This window comes from Pocillopora damicornis, chromosome 10, assembly GCF_964200805.1.
Source record: "Pocillopora damicornis chromosome 10, jaPocDami1.2, whole genome shotgun sequence".
Taxonomy (NCBI): domain Eukaryota; kingdom Metazoa; phylum Cnidaria; class Anthozoa; order Scleractinia; family Pocilloporidae; genus Pocillopora; species Pocillopora damicornis.
The window spans coordinates 335,053-358,149 of record NC_142679.1 but is presented as its reverse complement, the minus strand read 5'-3'; the positions used below and the strand labels follow the sequence as shown (position 1 = coordinate 358,149).

At 38.8% G+C, this 23,097-nt stretch overlaps 1 protein-coding gene across 2 annotated transcripts; it reads right to left on the bottom strand.

The window, feature by feature from the left end:
* Positions 1-380: 380 nt before the first annotated feature.
* On the bottom strand, positions 381-23,031 carry LOC113666307 (uncharacterized). Of its 2 annotated transcripts, XM_089184607.1 has the most exons (14): positions 22,812-23,031; positions 20,071-20,199; positions 19,443-19,571; positions 18,851-18,928; positions 18,225-18,353; positions 17,879-17,962; positions 17,351-17,479; positions 17,023-17,100; positions 16,493-16,621; positions 16,165-16,242; positions 15,538-15,666; positions 15,194-15,295; positions 9,304-9,873; positions 381-5,890 (listed from the first exon to the last, which is right to left on the bottom strand). In XM_089184607.1, exons 2-14 carry the CDS (start codon positions 20,183-20,185, stop codon positions 2,307-2,309), a joined length of 5,334 nt encoding a protein of 1,777 aa, XP_089040733.1. In that variant the 5' UTR covers positions 20,186-20,199; positions 22,812-23,031; the 3' UTR covers positions 381-2,306. The 2 variants fall into 2 exon arrangements, with proteins under 2 accessions (XP_089040733.1, XP_089040735.1); XM_089184609.1 differs by lacking the exons at positions 16,165-16,242; positions 16,493-16,621 and having other exon boundaries at positions 387-5,890.
* Between the last annotated feature and the right edge of the window lie 66 nt (positions 23,032-23,097).

Genomic DNA, 23,097 nt, shown 5'->3' with positions numbered 1-23,097 from the left:
CCGCGATTTTGTTATTTTTCTTTGATTTTTAGAGACATTCACTCTTAATACTTTTAAGGTCTCAGTTATCAGAAGTAAGCAAAAATTCATCAATCATTAAACATATGCTTTCGATGTCATTTGAAAGAGCAAGATAACTAAGTTAAAACAGGAAAAGTAAAAAAATAAGATATACGTCTCACTGATCAGAACAGAAATTAGAATCAAAATACTTTCGACTTTCGTATAGTACTACTTAGGCTCCCTTTGGTAATATGAAAATGAACAGAAAAGCACCAACCTGTTAGGTTTGGCGATAGATAGTGGTCTACACTAGCGATTTTTTGAGAAAATTTTTCGAAGGCAAACAATATTGGCTTTTGTGCATGGACTGGCAAATGTTTTTTTTTGGTTGTTTTTTGTTTTTTGTTTTTTTTTTCAATTAAAACTCGTTCTATGCAGAATAACTGAATACGTGGATTCTGATGTGACACCATGGTAAATTTGTGGCAAGTTTGCAACGAGACGCGTTAAGCAATATATATCTCAGATACGGGCGATTTCATCATGCTCAGAAAATATAAGTCGAACTATTATTAGCATCATCCTAATAATCGTTACCATTACAATTTCCTCAAATGTGATTGGTGCACAAACTGCTTTATTTTGTACTAATTGTTTTGTACAGTTGTAATCGAACAGTTGAAGAAGCCAATCATACTAATTACACTCAGCTAAATCCACCAATCACAGAATTGATCCCAAGCACCATAGTAACGACCACTTATCCTAAGAAAAACTTGGGAATTTCCAAAGTGGAGGAATTTTCAACTTTAGACATTGTCGCCACTCAAGACACTTGTTCTTGATGTATTTTTTTCCCGAAATTGTAATGGTTATGATTAATTGGTAACAGGACCTAAAGTCGTTCAATTTTGCTTGTAATCATACTCGTGATTATCAAATCAGACTCCCACTTCGCGGTGGTCCGATTTTGCTAATCACTCCTACGATTACAGACCAAATTGGACTCCATTCAGTCTTATTACCATTGTTAATCGTTTTTTTTATCTTTTTTTTGTTATAAACTTTCATAACCTTTCAGAACGATACTCTAGGTCTAGACCTTAACACTAAGTAGATATAAGAAAATTACCAAAGTTGTAAAATGCTTTACATGTACATTACAACACACCCACACTAAACGTGAGAGAATATCTCAGTATAGGAATGAATTTCTAACCCAATGAAAACTAAAATTATTAATCGAACTGCAGCTAACTTAAGTAGGAATCTCTCTGCTAAGAATAAGACGATACGTGACCTTTTCAACTGAGAACTAACATTCATGGACAGACAACCGAACCAGGGGTTCTTTTCTTGCGTTCAAATTAAAACTTGAAAGTTAGACAGCTAATCGACTTAAATATATTTAATTGAAAAAGAGATTATATTCTCTTGATTTAAATAAAATACTGAAAATAAAATTACGTTCAGCGTTCTTACCATATAGCAAAATTAACTTCTTAAGTCTATTTTACTTTATTACACATGAGGTTACTGCTGTTGTTTTTGTAATCTTTTTCGAGAATTTTTTTTCAACAATTAACATTGTTGACGACCTCTTTATTTCAAGGAGACCAAACTCCATTCAACTTCCTTTCAACCCGTGAGTATCATTTGCTCTGTAAAATCTGGTGCCCCTCAAGGTATCCCACGGTTAGAATATCCTTTCATAAGTGGCTCAGAGACAGGCCCTCGCATGAAAGTGCCAGTATTAAGAATGTTTTTGAAGCATTCAGTATTTATCGAGCATTAGTCAAGCCCTCTGCGAGATCGACCCCGAAATTATTTTACAATTGTTTTTGCAATCTGTGTTTGAATCTGGTAGGGATGCATGCAATTATAACACTATGAGCGACAATAGTCATAAAGTTCGACGTTACCATCCGTTCAACGAACGCGAATCAAGCTAGCTTCTACTGTTTTACTTCATTCGAGGATAAGAATAGTGTACAGGAGCTTTTCAGGGACTATATACCACACAGAGGGCCAAAAATTATCCAAATTTGGCAGAAGGTTAACCAGTTGGCCTTTTACAAAGCATAGCCAAAAAGTTGAATTTGGGGAATGGAGCGTCAAAACGAAACGCAGAAAAAAGATCTTCGAAGAGCTCCGCTATCTCAGTTTAGGATGGCAAAATTTCTTCGGCGAATAACCTTAGATAATTCGGAACAATATCCCGCAAGGAGATAATATTAAACTACTTAGTTGAGTTAGTTATTGTTTCTCAGACGTCCGTAGTCATGTAATGATAAGTCAGTACTTCAAGCATAATTTTGATTGTCACTTTCATAGGGTGAGTTCGAGTCTTCATACGAATGACCAATCCTTTGGAAAACGTTGATTAATCCTTTTGCGTGTTCGTGGTTGACGCAGATAACCTGAAATCCTGTGACACCCTTGACTTCAAGGGCACGACAGAATGACTTGTCACTATGCCTAATTCCCCAGTAAGGAGTGTTGCGGCAGTTTGGGTCTTTGACTTGATTTTCACCTTCATGGAAAATCATGTCGTCGGTGACATAGTTCACTTCTTTCAAAGCACATGTGTTATGAAGAACGACTTGGTAACGCTGTTTGCTTGGCATGAAATGCGCACTTGGGTGCACACCTATGATACCAAACCTCTGTGAAGCTTTGTGGGCGATCGAAACCCCAGCAATGCGGTTGACTTCTTCACTAAATAAAAGGCTCCTGCAGCTCTCTACAAACTTTTTCTCAATTTCGCTGAGTTCATCACTGCCAATGTTACCTCCTTCACAATCTTTCGATATGTTCTCAGTAGTGAATGGAGAGTGTAAGAGACCTGGGCTATCCCTTACTTTCTTTATATCATCATCACTGAGTAATCTTCGGGCTTCTCTGAACGTTTGTGACCTTTTAGCCTGGTCAGGCCAAAGCGCCTGAGTTTGATCTCGGAGGTCATCCATGGCATCTTGGGAAGGCTGTTTAAAGGTTGTTTGCCGACAGTGGTGGAACACTCGCTGACCGAACAGTAGTCCTCTGGCAAACGTACACTTATGCCATTTGCGGTCATCCTCGTTGAACTGGTACATGAATTTTATGTCATCATCGATTGTCCAGTAGAGATCAAACTTGAAGCATTCAGCAAGACTTTTGATTACTGCCCTTGAGACGCCAATTCCGCGTCCATTTCCAGGCAACACAACGTACGTTAAATTTATTTCCCTATCCGATGGTAGAGTCTTTCTGTGTATGGTCGACTTAATTTTTTTCAAATGTTGCTTTTCTACTACTAGAAAAATGTTAAATTTGAGCTTGCCTTCAAAGTTTTCTTCTATGGGCGTTTCATCCTCGCTCGCATCCCAAGGATTCTCTTCCAGAAAATAATTTCCTGTCCTTGAACGCTCTGGCCCGGGGCGGATGGTGGGAATGAATATAGGTGCCAGTTGGACCTGGCAACTTGTAAAGCTCGTACAGATATCGTCTATCAGTTTCCTTGTTGAAGTGGATATTGAAGCTGCGAGGACGTTTTGAAATTCTTTATGCTTCTCTACGTGAATTTCTCTTTCAGGAATGGAGTTCGTTACCTCTATTTCGCACTTGACATGTGACTTTTGGAAGGCAAAAAGGCGCTTTCTAGCGAAATTCAAAAGTGACGCTTCGCTTTTCTCATCTAATTTAAACTTATCGTCAAGGGAAACATCAAAATGATCTTGGTCACTAAGCACAGTGAGTAGAGCTGACAGCCACTTTCCTTCATCCACTTTTAGGTTTGTTCTGGGAGGGTCTAGAGAACGTTTCTCGAGCTTTAATTTTTTTTCTAGTTCCCTAATAAGGTCATCTCTTCCTGACAACAGTAACTGTTCCATGTCTTTAACAATCTGTTCGGGAGGAGATTTCGTTGCGATCTTTAACACGTCGTGAGAACGCATCTTCATTTCTTCAGGAAAAGCTTTGGTATGATCATATGAGTCAAGGGTGGACAAGTCAAAATGTGGATTATACTTACGAATGGCCTCCCTCGAAAAATCAATCACTTTTTTCAAGGGAATCTTTGAAATATCAGGTTTGCTTGCTAGGGACGTAATAGCAAGTAGATCTTGCACACGAACCATCAGTGAGTCACTTACCTTTGAAGGTGAACTATCTGCTTCTTTACCTCGCTCTCTGAGTAATCTACCAAGGACTTCGTGGATGAGATCTTTTAAATAGTCTCTGAGCGTGGTTTCTCTCATCTCCTCGGTTGAGTTCCGCCACTTCTTCTCTTGATCGTTTGTTGGCGTCCTTTTTTTCACAATCGAGGAGTAGAGGGGTTTGAATCTATTCGCGCTAAAAAGTTCAATTTTGCTTTGGCAGAACACGTCCACAACCTCTTTAAGGCCACTTGCGATCGATATTGATTTAGAATTGTAATTATTCTCAAACAAAGTGATAAGGCGCTCACTGAAATCTTTGAGGGAAACCTCTAATCGCTTTTTAATAGATTCAATTGTTTCAAATTTATACAAAAACCCTTTGAAGACTCTTCCGAGGTTTTCCCGCTGGGTGAACTCTTCAGAGCTAATAAACAAATCAATAACGCTTTCTTCCCCTTTGTCGTCAGATGATACCTCTAGGGGAGGGCGATGGCCTATCTTTATCTGCTCTGGCTCCTTAGCCTTTGCTCTACTTTGGGAAATTACTTTATTGAGCTCCTTCGCGAGTTTATGGACTTTCTTAAGAGATGGGTGGAAAGACTTCTTGATGATTACGTTTTCAACGTGGCTGCTGATGATTTTTCTTAAGCGCTCCAAAAAACCTTCGTGTTCAGGATGAAATACAAGAACTTTACTCTCATCTTTAAGCTTCGTCAGTAGCTCTTCTCCACCGAGCTGAGGAAGTTTCTCCCTGGCTTCCCTGTAGCATTTATTGCTTTCATCATCGCCAAAGAAAACCGGCCAAGCATCTTCCAGAAGAGCTTTTTCGTTCTCGTCGCGCAGTCTCTCGACATCTTTAAATTCCTCAGCCTTTACAACATGAACTAGGCTAGGCCTTGATGAGGCGTCGAACTGTCCGTGCTGTCGAAAAATATCTGCGAGGTCATTCGATTTAACGCCTCGTCCTTGTTGGCCACTGGTAAAAAACAAGATTATGTCGGCTCTGTTTAGCTCAGAGGTAAGGATTTTATCTCCTTTCTCGTCGCCGCGGAGCCCTGGCAGATCCAGAAGCTGTACATCAACCAGCAATTCAAGGTGGCCGGAAGACGTTGTTCTTCTCTCTCCCAAATCTTGCAAGATGGTGAATGGGCCTTGTAACTCTATGTAAGATGCTTCCTCCTGTTCCCACCGTGCAAAGTTGCGCTCGATGTATTCCCTTACCTGCTCAGTGCTTTGAACGATGGAAAGTGTATTCCTCTGTCCATTGTCAGGGTACCATACTTCAGCTTTTCCCTCTTTGTGGACGACCACCCGAACTTGTTTTCCTTTTGTAACATAGACGGGTAAACGTGTCTGTCTAGCGCCTTTACCCGAGGGCAGAGGTCCGTCTCTGAGCCTGCTAAATAGGTTATTAGGATCGCTCTGAGGGACTCCTTGAGTCAAAAGGAAGTTAAAGAGAGCACTTTTTCCTACACCTTCGACACCAAAAACAGCAATAGTAACCGTTAAATTACTGTGTAAGATTGCTGACTCATGAAAGTCATTTAAACCTTCATAGATTCTCCTTCTTGCGTTACCTATAATTACGTTCTTTTCATTACCTCCTCGCTTCGGTTTCTTCGTTCGACACACTATATTCAAGGCGCCCTCCAAAACATCTAGGCTCTCACTGATTTTCTCTCCAAGGCCCCATTTGGGTCCATAATCAACAAATGACATCGCCTTCCTCTTTGTGTAGGTGAAAATATCTGTAAGTTAAGCAACATATGAAGGTCATGAGCTGAGAGACGTGATAAATCAGGGAAAGATGTTTGGCGTTGCTTACACAAACACATAAAACACGCCATCGTTGTGAACCAAGTAAACCATAAGGAATTGCGCTTTTAGTCTGACATTTTCAAAAAAAATTCGTCAAGATTTTATTTGAGTTGACCATTCAAGCGCATCTTCGGAATTTGAAAGGATAATCAGGTCACAAAGTTAACTACAAGTATTAAAAAATTATTTGTTACTCTGGCATGGCTTTCCAAAGGAAACGCCCGAATTGAAATTCCCACTTCGTTTTTTTTCCGTTCAGTTGCAGATCGCAGTCAAGTCCTTGGCACGCATGCGCAATGTTTTGACTGATAAACTCATATGGCACTGTGTAATGGCGGAAGAAGAGAAGTTATTTCAGTGCAAAATCAGCACAGAGACCGTCTATAATACGCTCAAAACGCATACAAAATATGCACTAAGCGTTTGCAGTAGACCCAAACTAATGCAGGCGCAAAAAACAAAGTTTTATTTCCAACAGAAAGCCCGAGTGAACGCAAATATGTGTCTGGTTTCAATTTGTTTCATTGTTAATTACACAAGGAAGTTTTGTTTGTGACTGAGCAGGCATCTCTTGGTCAATCGCGGGGAGGGCCGAGAGCCACTCAGGAACGAAGAGGATTCATGCTACTAACTTGATGGAAAACTAGAATCGGTGTAACGAAGGCTATTTTTAGATGTATAAATGGGGTAAGTTTCTAAAGAAACTGTGGTTCTGCGTCGTTAGAAGAGTATAGCAGGTAATTTAGTGTTAACAATTGAGTTGAAACGTAAATTGGCCACCGTAAAGGGTAAAAAAGCTTACATTTCGAGCGTCAGTCCTTCGTCAGAGCGATTGGAGGGATTGTGGTTTGTGGGTGAGTTTTCCTGTTTCTGTCGTTCAAGCGGGCCACCATCGTGCCCAACAAATTGATCGACAGCCAGCAGAAAATAGGATAGCCACAATTATCGAAAAACTGGCACTTTGCCTCTGATTTTTCGGAAAAATCGGAGTCGCCACTACATAAACCATGTCAGCACTACAAACGGCTGAGAAGGAAAACACTGACCGCATTCCATTCACTCTTACATTTCACCCTCACAACCTCGCGGTTAAATCTATCGTTCTTAAAAACTTTGAATTACTCCAAAACGACTCAGAGACTGGCACTACCTTTTCGCAACCCCCACTTATTTCTTTCAAACGTGACAAAAACATAGGCAACTTTTTGGTCAGGAGTTCATTTCAAACCAATGACCAATCTGGAACTTTCAAATGCGCTCGCTCACGATGCAAAACTTGTCCTTTCATTCATAGCGTAGAGAAAATATCGGGACCCAAGAGATCCATTAAGATCACTGATCACTTTACGTGTACCTCCACCAATGTTATTTACTGCATAACTTGCACTTATTGCAATAAGTTCTACATTGCCGAAACAGGAAGAGGACTAGGTGACCGATTCGAGAACACCTTCGCGACATGGAAAGAAATGACAAGGACGCATCCAAACCAGTCGCTAGACACTTAAATCTCGCCAATCATTCAAAACAGCATATGGCAGTTTGCGGCCTTTCCTTCCATCTAGGCGGTTCGGAAAGCCGCAAAACACTAAAGCAAAAATTTATCTTCCAAATCGGCACCCTTAATCCCCACGGAATCAACGAACGCTTTTCACTCGACTAATTTATTCCTGTTTTCTCGCCACCATATTCCCATCAATAGCGTAGCTCCACTTTCTGCATATAAACCCACACACATCCCACAATTCCGCCAATCGCTCTGACGAAGGGCTAACTCTCGAAACATCAGTTTCTTTACCCTTTACGGTGGCCAATTTACGTTTTCAACTCAGTTGTTAACACCAAATTACCTGCTATTTTTAGATGTGTCGGAATTACGTTTCATTCGGCCACGAGACACGTGTTAGTCGCAAGCATAGCCAGATCGAAGGATTGTCGAAGTATTAGAATGATAGAACGGGGAAAGAGGTATGTCATCTTGTTTATTTTTGTATTTATAGACCGAAACGTGCATAATCAAAAGAAGTTTTGTTTCGCTTAGGATATTTGTGTTGTTTTGATTTAGCTATATACACGCTCCGCGTTTTTCAGTTTGGGACATTTCGATTAGCGTATATTATATGGTAATGGCCTATTTTAACTTATTGTATTTCAGTTTCTACGAGCTTTCAAGTGATTAATAAACCAATTGAGATTTGATAGACGCTTGGAGGTTCCATTAATATAAAACATTTCTCCGACACGGCGTTGCTCAAGTTAGATTCGATTTACGCCAGCGTTCGCCCCATTACAATCGGTATTATGTGACCAACTAACAATTGGTTTGCGGAGATTTTGTTGCGACAAAGCATCTCCTAAGTCAATTCTACCGTTTTGGAAAATTTTTTCGACAATGATTTTCTGCACAGGGAGCCATCTTGATACGATGGAATAAAAGTGCTTCTGCTGAGTTACACAAGGTAGTTTACGGACAATATCTGGATCGATGCTGGTTCAATATCAATCCCACAAGGACCGGTAGATAAGCAATTATCTCAGTAGTTTGAATTTATAGTTACGACCCTAAGAACGCCCTTGTCGAGTACTAAATGTGATGAATTTAAACTTCTGAACTCGTTCATTCAGTCGTTGTTATTTTACGAGATAAACTTGTGTTTACTTCTCAAACATATTTACTAAATTTTTATCGGTCTCCAATCCCGATCAGCGCAGTCGTTATCGTTGTATTAACAGCAAAGTGACAGGAAAGAAACTGTTTTGGTCGAGAAAAACTATAGAAAATTTCAAATAATTTTCTCTTTGAGGGATTATTAGAAGTCTTCCTCGGAGTTCTTTGAAAAATATGAGTATTCTTGAGACAATGAACTCTAAGTTTTACGGAATGTCATAGAAACCTGTATCTAGCGGTCACCCACGGGGAATAACAGGCTTAATGGAGGTCGAACGCTTAATACAGGTTCCACAGATTACGGCTGTTATGAAAAACGATAAAAAAAAGTGCCATTTTATCCCATGATTAACCTCTTAATGAAAAATCTGTGCAAAAATACTACTAACATTGATTTCGGAAGAGAAACATGACTAAATTTTAATTGAAAGATTATTTTTAGTTCTGTTTGAGGGTTCCTCTTAAAGTGACCCTTCAATACAATTGGAAGACAATACAAACAGACCACGACCGCTTAATAGTGGTAAACACTTAATAGAGATCAAAATTACAATAATTTAGGGAAAACAAATACGGGACTTTGACAACCGACCGCTAAATACAGGGTGACCGCTAAATACGGTGCCGCTTTATACATGTTTGACTGTATTTCATTGATATGAAAAGTTTCCTCACCTGAGGTCTTTTCGATCTCCTTTGCAATAGTCTCTGCGATTTGTTTCTGGTCACTGATAGATAAAAGCCAGAACAAGTGATGGGGACGTTGAATAAGATTCATAAGTTCTGGAAAGCTGACTCCATCCCCAACAGCAACGACGATTATTTTAACGTTTTCCTCTTGAAGCGACTTAGCAGCCGAAGAAAGAACGCCTGACGTCTCCATTTCGACATTTTCTCCCGCTTGCTGGCCATATGTCAAAATGATTAGCACCTTTTCTCTGTCTTCATCAAAACGTTTTACACCTCCGGCTCCATTTTGAGACGAAAAATGTTCTTTTGTTTCAGTAAGAGCTTTGTCCATTCTTCTACCTTTACTGGAGGAAAAAGGCTTGGTTCTTGGCAGTTCCCTACATTTGTCAGAGAAACATTCTGAGGGCTGAATGAAGGTCTTTGCACTGTCTCCATATGCAATCAGTGCGCTTCTATTTACATTTAAACGTTTTTTCAGTGACTGAATAAACTCAATCTGAGTCTCAAACTCCTCCCTGGTTACGTCTGACGAGGAGTCAATGGCAAATACAATATCTGTAAAAGAAAAAAACGAAGTCAATTTGAATCGAAATCTGTGAGAGAAGATATCGGAAACTTAGGAATTAAAGAAATCAAACGCTTCATTTTTTATTTCGTTCCAATTTTAAACGCATCCGCTTCATTTTGAGTCGGTTCCAATATTTAACGCATTTTGGGAGAATGCTTGCATTGCACCATGAATTGTCTTAACACATTTTTAGGTTAGGGACCGGTGTTGTTATAATAACCTCACATATCAGGAAAATGATCAAAACTTGTTGAAAAACAGTTGGGCATTTTAGTAACAACATCTTTCGGAGAACAAAAATATAAGTGTGGTGGTATCGATCCATCAAAGAGTTTATGTCTTTGAATAACAACACCAATTTGAAGCACCTAAACAAATTAGCGTGTTTGAAATTTACACCAAATTCTCCCAAAAGAGAGGGGCTGCTTTCAACCGCACAAAATTCCTTTGCCTTTGTGCTTAAGGTTCGTCTGTGCTCCATAGAAAATACTAATCAAGTACTGGTAGAGCGAAAAGCGGATAACTTAACAGTCCTCTGCTACTTATCACTGTAACGGCTTTGTCTATCACTGTCCGATAAAGAAAATGATCGAGGTTTCCGTACATTGAGACAACACACAGCTTTCTCCCTATATAAACCTTAGCTGATCAATTAGACATAAATATCGGAGTTTATCTGACATAAACAGTGGGATCATTTATTTTCAAACCAATCACGCGTTTTATGCCTCCACGGCGCTTATTAAGTCGACTTTGGAGGCGCACATTACTAAAATAAACCAGAAATAGTTGTCATTGAAACTTTCCCGGCCTTTTTTTTAAAACTCGAATTGTTATCTTTAACTTTTATTTAGAGTTTTGACCGAGCATCGTTGGAACAAAAAAAACGGAATTCGAGTTCGTTTCGATTGTTAACGATATGGTGCAAATCACGACCCGAAGGAACAAGTAAAGTGGTGGGATGATTAATTTGATTCAATTATCTTGTGTCCGCACTAGCGGCTGGGTCTGAGTGTTACTGAAACACTTTAAAAATAGCGAAACATTTTAACAATTTAACGGACTAGAAAAATGAGAACGAAAATAAGTTAAAGTGCCTATGACACGAAATTTTTTTCTGTATTTTCTGGTTGATAGCGGTATTTAAAATTAGAGATAATCGACCTTAGCGCCTGGCGAGTTCTCCTTGTCCACTTTTTGTCCATAGCTGTGTTGTAGAAAACTGTGAAGACACGTCGGCAACTAAAGTGGAGAGACAAGAAATCTAGAAGAAAGGACGAACGTATTGCGTGGCCGGAGCGCCAAATGGTGTTAGCTACAAGAATAACACACATAAAACCGAGTATTTCTATACACTACTTTCCAAAGGATGTAGCTGTATGTCCAGAAAGGACGCGTTTCGATCTTTGTCATCGGGGAGATTTTACTCTTCAATGTCATCGGCCTTATGCTCCGTACCGGCTTCGAAGACGGCTGTTACGAACACATACCACCAGTCAAATCAGGGGAAGATAACCAATGACTTCAGCCTAAAAGAATGCCGATTAAGGGGCCTGTTCCCAAACCGAACACGACTGTTCAACATTCTTTTCGGCCGGCATTTTGCAAGCGATGAATGCAATTATTTCACGCGCTAGAGATGTACTTATATTCCTTGTCTTTCCACATGACTGCATTTGCGCTTTTCTTACCGTATGAAAATCAAACCAATTCTAGTTTCTATCGTATTTTAATAACAGAACTACATCATTTGTAATAAAGTTCAAGCCCTTTCCCGAGCTGACCGATATCCTGTTGCGTGAACAGTGCGAAACCTCTGGCGGATGCTGGCATAAACACAAGCTTGAAGCGGCCGCGTATTCTCCAAACCTAGGTTTCCGAAAATCCATCCCACGAGCCATCAATTCTCTCCGCTCTTAAGAAACTAAGCAATGAAGGCTAAGCAATGTCATTGCGATAACAGCACTGCAACGAGATAAATAAAGAAACACAAGTTTTATTGAATCAGATGGTAGCGAATCCAAGTGCTGTGTGAAAGTCGATGTGTACGAGATGTTCATCTACCCATTGGGCGAAATGGGTCATATGGCAATGCTGCACTCAAACTAAAGAAGTTTTTCTCTATTAAAATCTCTCTTTGAGGTTAACTTGAATCAGATTACTATGAACTTACTCGTTTTCCGTTTGACCGACTCGACGACGGTAGCCTCTGCCTTTCCACTCTCTGGGGAAAGGAGCAGCTTGAAGTGAAACTGCCCAATGAATTCTCGGCAAAAAATCATCATGCCTCGTGATACACCTGATTCTGTTTTCAAAAGTTCGCTTTTGGTTTGCTAAGGGAATTACTCTTCAGTAACGAAAGTCTAGAGCACTGCAAGGGCAGGCGGTGTGCGCACTCTGATTGCGTTGCATCATGGTCGTAAAACGAAAAGCGAGTCATTTGCATCCTGTCGCGGTCGAGTAAACATCTCTGGTGGCAGCGAGATAGCGTGAATAAACGTGGAATGTAATGGGGATTCACTGTCTGTTGCCGTTCCTTCGAAAGTTAAAAAGTGTCATTCCTCCGTGACAAATTCGTTAGTAGGAGGCAACTGAAGAGATTCAGAAAGAATCGAAACTGCTGCCTTGCCCAAGAATCTATTCATTTAGCAGCAGTTGCACTCACAGCCGATGGCTGTGTGAATAATATCAAATTCGCGAGTTATTTAATTGGGAACCGACCCTTGACGTGCAAACGCATTATTTTACAAAGAGACAGCAGCCCTCTAATACAAGTGAAAGGAAAAGCCTTACGCCTCCTAAGACCAAATTCGTCACGCTCAACGTTTAATAAAAACGTACAGAATTTCAAATATGCTTAAAGAATAAAGAATACCGAGAATAAGGTTTTGAGAAACGTATCTTTGGAGTTATTTTATGCGGGAGAGACAGTATACCTGAAAACGAAAAAAATAGCGCGCAGAAATGAAAATATCACCTTTGCTAACACAATTTCATCCGGCTGTGCCAAACCTCAAGAAGACCAAGAACATGTAGGTGGAGAAATGACACCTTAAAATTAACCTTTACTATCACATCGCAAACAAAAGTCTTTAGATTTCCTAATAACAGCTAAGCTTTCAGGTCAGAAGATTTAAAAGCGCAAGCGAATGGCAGGAGTCGCACAAGCCAATAAACACCTTTTAACCATCGTTGCTCTAATTCATCTGTCCTTCATTCAGTGATCAAGATAGCAGATTACCATACAACACTCGCCATTAGTAAATTTCCTTTTACCTAGGAAAGTTGATTTACAACACAATTGAGTATATGATAGTAACGCTGTGTAACGCAACAATAGGCCTGTTCTTGGCCATAATCGGTCTCAAACACTATCACTTAAAATGCGAGAAACACATGTACCGTTGGAGAGCGTTTGGTCAGAGCTAATGAAGAAGAATCAAAGCGGCCATCAAAATCTTTGTTACTTACTGAAAAACAGTGATTGTGTTTGTCCTTGGGAACCATAGAATACGCGACAAATACGTACAAAAAAATACTTTTATACATTCAGAATAAATCAAATTACATTTACCTATGGTGAAAGGAAAAAGGAACGGCCTAACTTTTATGGAATTTTCGGTCAAAATCTGCCGATTTTTGCTGCTTTCACCGCCATATTGAAAACGAAGCTACCACAATGCAACGCAATCGGAGTGCACACACCGCCTGGTGTGAAATGTTTGGCAACAGAAATGAACACACTACCCATTCTTAACAAAGATTTCGCCATAGAAAACAAAACACGAACGCAACAAACTAAATATTCAAAAACGGGAGTTTTTTGTTCTAGTCTTGACCTGAAAACTGCAGGCGAGAAACCGCCTTCGTCAGCCTTCGTCGAAATCTTCGTTTGATGCACGCGGTTCTCCTTTGTTGGGCTGAACCGTGCTCGCAACTTCTATTTCATCTTTGCTACTTGAGTACGATGTATCACAACTCTCGGTAGAGCTTGCTGAAGGTAGGTATACATCGCTATCGGTCATAATTTCGAGAGTATTTCAACGCTGATTGATACAAAATTACAAGAGATGTGAAAGATTTGTAAGAGTCAACTGAGAGTTTTCACAGTTTTCTACGTCATCCCCGCTAATTCGTTACCAGTCTACGGGACACTTTTAAGACAAAATAAGAGCATTTTAGGGCTCGAAAAAACCGTGTTTTGGGCTTTTTTAATTTTTTCTTCTATCGGAATTTGTTTCTATATATGATAAGCTAAATATTTACGTAAGAAAAATTTCGTGTCATAGGCACTTTTAGAATCTTTCTTTCCTTTGAAATCAGCAGTAAGTTCTATATTTCGAAGCAGTGGTAATGAACTGTACTGCAACGTGAAAGTTGCGAAAGAAGGCGGAGAAAAAAACAAATAAGAGGCCGCAGTGGCCTTCACTGACCCTAACCCTAAGCAAACACTGGGTTTCCTTCTCTGGTATGATGGATGTGTCACTAAAATGAGTAACGCAGTAACGAGTAACGGCACCTTTTTTTGACTTTTTGCAATCTTTCGGAGCTTTCCGACCGGAAACATCTCAGGAGTTATTTAAACATTCGAATTTTTATCTTAAAATTTTTTTGCGATATTTATACGAAGTATCGTTGGCCGAAATAAAAAAATTAAGAGTTCTGATGAAAACCAAGCACTGTTGTAAATCATTTCGATTTTTTATCTGATGTGAAGCACGAGCCGTGAATTTAAAGTCATTGGCTAATTGATTTAATGACAACACATGCGGCGCGCAAAGGACTAAGCCACGCCCATTTTCTAGATCCTTTGCGCGCCGCATTCAAGACAAATCGAAATTTTTTTCCAATTACTCTACTAGTCCAAAAAATTTAGGTTTCGCACAACCCACAAATAAGAAAAGGAAGATCTTGATAGAATACAACCTGCCAATTAACGCTAGGTAGTTTGTAAACTCAAATTGTAGTATATAGGTTTTGTTTTCGTAGACAAACCACTGTTCGAGAAGAAGACGAGGCTGACTTATAACACGGGGTTCTCTGGCCTTTCGAAACGGTTTTTAAGCCTTAACTTATTACACGTGAAGCCAGTTTCATAACAGGAAGTTTGGTTACTCTATAAAACCACGTTACATTATTCATGACTTTATAAATTAACTCAGCTTGTTCTCGTTGACATCGATGAACAATTTCGATAAGGTAAGTTAAAGTTAAGTTATTGACTTGTGTGAAGATGCGATTTTCTGATAGTCTCCAATGGCACAAACGAACTCTTAAGACTGCAATCAGTTGGAATAGATAACTAACCTTTACTACGTGTAGTAGAAGTTACTTCTGAAGCTTTTGAAGCTGTTTTTTCCTGATTGCTCTCCGCAAGACTGGTGTCGTCACACACTTTCCTTCTTCTACCTTAAGGTCAACACATCAATTCTTTAATTTATAATAGATTTATCTAACCACGATTTCACAAACTTGTCTTGCCTATGTTTCTAAATATATTTCCTGGTCTTATGGCTAAAACAGGCATCAAAGGCTGAACTAGTTCTGTTAACACTGAGTTGGTTGGCATAATGTTGGCTCCCTTGGGGGTATTTTGTCCAGTTGAGTATATGTGGGTTACAACCCCTTAGTTTGTAATATACGAAACTTACTTTGACTACGTGTGGGAGAAGTGACTCTAGAGGCTTCTGAAGCTGCTCTTGTTGAGGAAGTTTGTGGTTGATGCTGGCCATCATTACTGTTCACAAGACAGTTACTGTCACATACTTTCCCTGTTTTACCTTGAATCCAACACACCAATTATAATCAATCTTTTTGCATCCTTTCAAGATGGCTAAGTTAACCTGCATCTCACTTGTTCCTTTAAAAGCATAATTCTGCTCATATATGTACATAATAAAATGATCCTCTTGGCCCAGTTGTCCGAAAGTTAATCCAGGTGTCTTTATTTCTCTGTTCAAAAGCCCTTTAAGGATAATTTTTCCTATTCTTTTTAGAGCATTTTATCATCAAATTTTAAACAAAAATTGTTTAACTGAATATTCTTTTAAGGTTTCAGATCTGAGTCAAATTTCACACCAACCCTGGAATATCCTAATCAAGCTTTCAAAAAACCCAACCCTGGAGTTTTCTGACTGTTATAAGCATCAGTAACCGCAACACGTCTGCGGCCACCAATGTGAAAGTAGCACAAACTTAACCCCTTAAAGTACTTGGTCCAGTTGTCAAGTTTATGTAAAGTACAATACTTGATATTGTAATACCATAACATAACTTACTGGTCTTCGTTTCTGGTTGGTGTTCACCATCATTGCTCTCCACAAGACTGGTGTCGTCACGCACTTTTCTTTTTCGACCTTGAATTCAACACATCAATTATTTAATTTATAATAGATTTATTTAACCACAATTTCACAAGCTGCTTTAATACAATGATTTTGCTCATGTAACTGAATGAACTTCCTGGCTATAACTGTCATCAAAGGCTGAACTAGTCCTGTGAGCACTAAGTTGTAGTTGGCATAATATTGGCTCCCTTGGGGGCATTTTTTCCAGTTGAGTATATGTGTGTTACAGTCCTTTTAGTTTGTAATATACAAAACTTACTTTGACTACGCGTGGGAGAACTGACTCTAGAGGCCTTTGAAGCTGTTCTTGTCGAGAAAGTTTGTGGTTGGTGCTGGCCATTATTACCGTTCACAGGACAGTTATTGTCACGCACTTTCCTTGTTATACCTTAAATTCAACACACCAATTCAATGATCCTCTTGGCCCAATTGTCCGAAAGTTAATCCAAGAGTCTTTATTTCTCCGTTTAAAAGCCCTTTAAGGATGATTTTTTCCTATTCGTTTTGGAGCATTTTATCATCAAATTCTAAACAAAAATTGTCTAACTGAATTTTCTATTAAGGTTTCAGATCTGAGTCAAATTTCACACCAACCCTGGAATATCCTAATCAAGCTTTGAAAAACCCAACCCTGGAGTTTTCTGACTGTTATCAGCATCAGTAGCTGCAACACGTCTGCGGCCACCAATGTGAAAGTAGCACAAACTTAACCCCTTAAAGTACTTGGTCCAGTTGTCAAGTTTATGTAAGGTACAATACTTGATATTGTAATACCATAACATAACTTACTGGTCTTCTTTTCTGGTTGGTGTTCACCATCATTGCTCTTCACAAGACTGGTGTCGTCACGCACTTTTCTTTTTCGACCTTGAATTCAACACATCAATTATTTAATTTATAATAGATTTATTTAACCACAATTTCACAAGCTGCTTTAATACAATGATTTTGCTCATGTAACTGAATGAACTTCCTGGCTATAACTGTCATCAAAGGCTGAACTAGTCCTGTGAGCACTAAGTTGTAGTTGGCATAATATTGGCTCCCTTGGGGGCATTTTTTCCAGTTGAGTATATGTGTGTTACAGTCCTTTTAGTTTGTAATATACAAAACTTACTTTGACTACGCGTGGGAGAACTGACTCTAGAGGCCTTTGAAGCTGTTCTTGTCGAGAAAGTTTGTGGTTGGTGCTGGCCATTATTACCGTTCACAGGACAGTTATTGTCACGCACTTTCCTTGTTATACCTTAAATTCAACACACCAATTCAATGATCCTCTTGGCCCAATTGTCCGAAAGTTAATCCAAGAGTCTTTATTTCTCCGTTTAAAAGCCCTATAAGGATGATTTTTTCCTATTCGTTTTGGAGCATTTTATCATCAAATTCTAAACAAAAATTGTCTAACTGAATTTTCTTTTAAGGTTTCAGATCTGAGTCAAATTTCACACCAACCCTGGAATATCCTAATCCAGCTTTGAAAATCCTGACCCTGTGGTTTTCTAGCTGTTAACACCTTTAGTAGCCGCAACATGTCTGTGACCACCAATGTGAAAGTGGCACAAACTTGGACCCTAAAGTACTTGGTCCAGTTGTCAAGTTTATTTAAGGTACAATACTTACATTGTTATAGCATTTCACAACTTACTGGTCTTCGTGGAGGTTTCTAGTTGGTGTTTATCATCATTGCTCTCCACAAGACTGGTATCGTCACGCACTTTTCTTTTTCTACCTTGAATTTAACACTTCAATTATTTAATTTATAATAGATTTGTTCAACAACGATTTCACAAGCTGCTTCTAGTTAATACAATGATTTTGCTCATGTGGCTGCATAAACTTCCTGGTCTTGGGGCTCTAACCGTCATCCAAGACTGAACTAGTTCTGTTAACACTGAGTTCTGGTTGGCATAATATTGGCTCCCTTGGGGGCATTTTGTCCAGTTGAGTATATGTGGGTTACAACCCCTTAGTTTGTAACATATGAAACTTACTTTGACTACGTGTGGGAGAAGTGACTCTAGAGGCTTCTGAAGCTGCTCGTGTTGAGGAAGTTTGTGGTTGGCGCTGGCCATCATTGCTGTTCATAGGACAGTTATTGTCATACACTTTCCTTGTTATACCTTAAATTCAACACACCAATTATTATTAATCTTTTTGCATCCTTTCAAGATGGCTAAGTTAACCTGCATTTCACTTGTTCCTTTAAAAGCATAATTCTGCTCATATATGTATATAATAAAATGATCCTATTGGCCCAGTTGTCCGAAAGTTAATCCAGGTGTCTTTATTTCTCTGTTCAAAAGCCCTTTAAGGATAATTTTTCCTATTCTTTTTAGAGCATTTTATCATCAAATTGTAAACAAAAATTGTTTAACTGAATTTTCTTTTAAGGTTTCAGATCTGAGTCAAATTTCACACCAACCCTGGATTATCCTAATCAAGCTTTGAAAAACCCAACCCCGGGGTTTTCTGACTGTTATCAGCATCAGTAGCTGCAACACGTCTGCGGCCACCAATGTGAAAGTAGCACAAACTTAACCCCTTAAAGTACTTGGTCCAGTTGTCAAGTTTATGTAAGGTACAATACTTGATATTGTAATACCATACCATAACTTACTGGTCTTCTTTTCTGGTTGGTGTTCACCATCATTGCTCTCCACAAGACTGGTGTCGTCACGCACTTTTCTTTTTCGACCTTGAATTCAACACATCAATTTTTAATTGATAATAGATTTATTTAACCAAAATTTCACAAGCTGCTCTTATACAATGATTTTGCTCATGTAACTGAGTGAACCTCCTGGTCTTCATCAAAGGCTGAACTAGTTCTGTCAACACCAAGTTGTGGTTGGCATATATGTTGGCTCCTTTGGGGGCATTTTATCCAGTGGAGCATGTGTGGGTTACAACCCTTCAGTTTGTAATAGACATCTTCCTCTATTTCTTTACCGAGCTCAAAACCTACCATATCTCTTATTTCTATCTACAAACATTACACTATCGACATTGCAGATCTTAGCAGTATACAGGACGCGTGTCATATGAACTTCGTGATAGACCTCGCTCAGCATGGAGTCTGTGGCTTAGTAGTAGAGCATCGGAGCGCGGAATCCGAAGGTCTGAGGTTCGATTCCTCATGGGGACTCGGATTTTTTCTTTGTCCCAGGCTCGTAACAAGACAAAAACATCTTTCTCTATACAAAACTTACTTTGACTACCTATGGGGAAAGTGATTCTGCAGGCCTTTGAAGCTGCTCTTGTCAAGGAAGTTTGGGATTGGTGCTGGCCATCACTGTTGTCCACAGGCCAGTTTCTGTCGCACACTTTCCTTGTTTTACCTTAAATTCAACACACCAATTATAATCAATCTTTTTGTATCCTTTCAAGATAGCTTAGTTAACCTGTATTTCACTTGTTCCTTTAAAAGCATAATTCTGCCCATGTATGTACATAATTAAATGACGCACTGAGCCCAGTTGTCCGGAGGTTAATCCAGGTGTCTTTATTTCTCTGTTAAAAAGCCATTTAAGGATAATTTTCCCTATTCTTTTTTAGAGCATCTAATCATCAAATTGTATACAAAAATTCTTTAACTGAATTTTCTTTCAAGGTTTCAGATCTGAATCGAATTTCACACCAACCCTGGGTTATCATAATCCAGCTTTGAAAGACCAGACCCTGGGGTTTTCTGGCTTATAACAGCATTGGTAGCTGCAACAAGTCTGTGGTCACAAATGTGAAGGTGGCACAAACTTGACCCCCTTAAAGTATTTGGTCCAGTTGTCAAGTTTATGTTAGGAACAATACTTGATACTGTAATACCATTACACAACTTACCTTCATTGAATGTAGGAGAAGTGTAACCAAAGGCAGCTGAGGCTGTTCGTTTTGTAAAGGTTTGTGGTTGGTGCTGGCGATCATTATTGTCCTCAGGACAGGTATTTTTCCACATCTTTCTTCTTTCACCTTGAATTCAACACATCAATTCTAATCAATTACTGGTATGTTTATATGATAGCCTTAGTTCACCTACATTTCACATTTTTCTGTAATACTGTAATTCCTCCAAAACATGTTCATAAGTGACTTTCCTAGTTCCTGGACTAACGTGAGCCACTAAGTATTATCTGGCAAACCCTAATCAATATATTCTCACTAGGAGACCACCCGGTAAGAATTGCCACTTAACAGGAAAGAGGTAAATGCTTATTTGAAAAGAAACACGGTTCTCCTAAAGCAAGTACCATTTTTAACGTAACTTATGGCTCGAAAAGACTGTGCCATACCATACTAAGGAAAGAAAAGGAAAAAAAGACGTAAAGAACCTAGTTCAAAATCCAAGTAAGAAAATTCTAAGGTTAAAGATGCTAAGAATGTTCCAAATGCATCAAAGTTAAAGGATAGTATTGGTGAAGTAAAAGCAGTTAAAAGCAATTGTGTAAAAACACGTAACACAGAATGTGTGCAAAAGACTACTGATTATGGTATTGTACATTAGAGTGCAGAGGAGTCTGGGAAATCAGCCTTTATGCCTTCAAAGTTTGAATCTATACCCTCATCTTTACCTCTGCATGTAGTTAGTTTCCCTCGATCTACAACCAGCGTTCTACAATCACTGAATAATTCCATCTTTTTAAAACCTTGAAATCTATGGAATCTGGGTGGGTTGAATCCTCGTGAATTAGATATACTTATTCAGAAATATATGGCGGCAGAATTGTCATAAATTATTTCAGCAATGAAGTTTGCCCCTTAAACAGCGCTAAAACTCAACATCAAACTCTAAGTTGCCGTGCGTCTGTTCAGTAATAGATCACAGAGGACGTCAAAATGTGGTAAGAATATCAGTGACACACGAGGCGCAGCCGAGTGTGCCACTTTTTTGTTCTTACCACATTTCGACGTCATCTGTGATCTATTACTGAACAGACGCACGGCAACTTAGAATCTATTTGTTAAATTAAATAGAGAATCAGCCACCTATTGTGAGAAAAAATGCATGGAACGAAATTGACAACTTAAGTTATATGCGTGATTAAAATGTTCATGTAACGTACATGAAACACGCTTACCTCAATTGATAGATAAGAACAAGTTATTTTGGGATCAACTCAACTCAAATGATTGCTTAGAATTTATTTACATTTTACAATTTGGACTTCATTTCTCCTTTAAAACCTTGAATCTGTGGAATCTTGGTAGTTCGAATCCTAATTAATTAGATATAATTATTATTCAGAAATATTTGGCGGTAGAATTGTCATAAATTACCTCAACAATGAAGTTAGCCTCTTAAACAGCGCTAAAACTCAACATCAAACACGAAAATCGAGTGTATTTCAATATAGAGAATCATCCACTCGTTGTGAGCAAAAACGCATTGAACGAAATTGACAACTTAAGCCATATGCGTGATTGAGATGTTCATGTAACGTACATGAAACACGCTTACCTCAATTGATAGATAAGAACAAGTTATTCTGGGATCGATTCAACTCAAAAGATTGCTTAAAATTTATTTGCATTTTACAATTTGGACTTCATTTCTCCTTTAAAACCTTGAACCTATGGAATCTAAGTGAGTCAAATCCTCATAAATTAGATATAATTATTATTCAGAAAATATTTGGCGGTAGAATTGTCATAAATTACCTCAACAATAAAGTTGGCCAGCGCTAAAACTCAACATCAAACTCGAAAATCGAGTGTATTTCAATATAGAGAATCATCCACTTGTTGTGAGCAAAAACGCATTGAACGAAATTGACAACTTAAGCCATATGCGTGATTGAAATGTTCATGTAACGTACATGCAACACGCTTACCTCAATTGATAGATAAGAACAAGTTATTTTGGGATCAATTCAACTAAAAGATTGCTTAGAATTTATTTGCATTTTACAATTTGGACTTCATTTCTCCTTTAAAACCTTGAATCTATGGAATCTAAGTGAGTCGAATCCTCATAAATTAGATATAATTATTATTCAGAAAATATTTGGCGGTAGAATTGTCATAAATTACCTCAACAATGAAAATGGCCAGCGCTAAAACTCAACATCAAACTCGAAAATCGAGTGTATTTCAATATAGAGAATCATCCACTTGTTGTGAGCAAAAACGCATTGAACGAAATTGACAACTTAAGCCATATGCGCGATTGAAATGTTCATGTAACGTACATGAAACACGCTTATCTCAATTGATAGATAAGATTAAGTTATTTTGGGATCAACTCAACTCAAAAGATTGCCCAGAATTTATTTGTAATTTGCAATTTGGACTTCATTTCTCCTTTAAAACCTTGAATCTATGGAATCTAAGTGAGTCGAATCCTCATAAATTAGATAATTATTCAGAAATATATGGCGGTAGAATTGTCATAAATTACCTCAACAATGAAGTTCGCCTCTTAAATAGCGCTAAAACTCAACATCAAACTCGAAAATCGAGTGTATTTCTGTATAAAGAATCAGCCATCAGTTGTCAACAAAGACGCCTTGGACGAAATTGACACCTCACGCTATATGAGTGATTGAAACGCTGACGTGATTATAACGTACATGAAACACGCTTACCTCAATTTATAGTTGAGAACAAGTTATGTGGGGATCAGCTCAACTCAAAAGATCGTTTTGACACTATCAAGTCATACCAACTGCATTTTACAGGTCTAGCTTTCTGAAATCCAACACTAATCGAGTAGCGACGTGATTACCCCAAGGTTAGCAGAACACAAGCGATCTAAGGCTAAATGCGGAACTAGACACCCCGAAAGGAGTGTTAAAACGGACGGTCAAAATAAGGGGAGGGGTAGGGGTGGGAAAGTGAATATTTAGCGTCTTTTCACCTCCCTCCCTCCCC

What these genes read in the sequence shown, in the direction of transcription:
- LOC113666307 (XM_089184607.1), bottom strand. Translation starts at nt 20,185, where the DNA reads ATGTGGAAAAATACCTGTCCTGAGGACAATAATGATCGCCAGCACCAA. An exon ending in TTCTCCCACGCGTAGTCAAA is followed by an intron (nt 17,101 to 17,350) that starts GTAAGTTTTGTA and finishes GTTGAATTCAAG; the next exon opens with GTCGAAAAAGAAAAGTGCGT. An exon ending in GGAGATCGAAAAGACCTCAG is followed by an intron (nt 5,891 to 9,303) that starts GTGAGGAAACTT and finishes CTTAACTTACAG; the next exon opens with ATATTTTCACCTACACAAAG.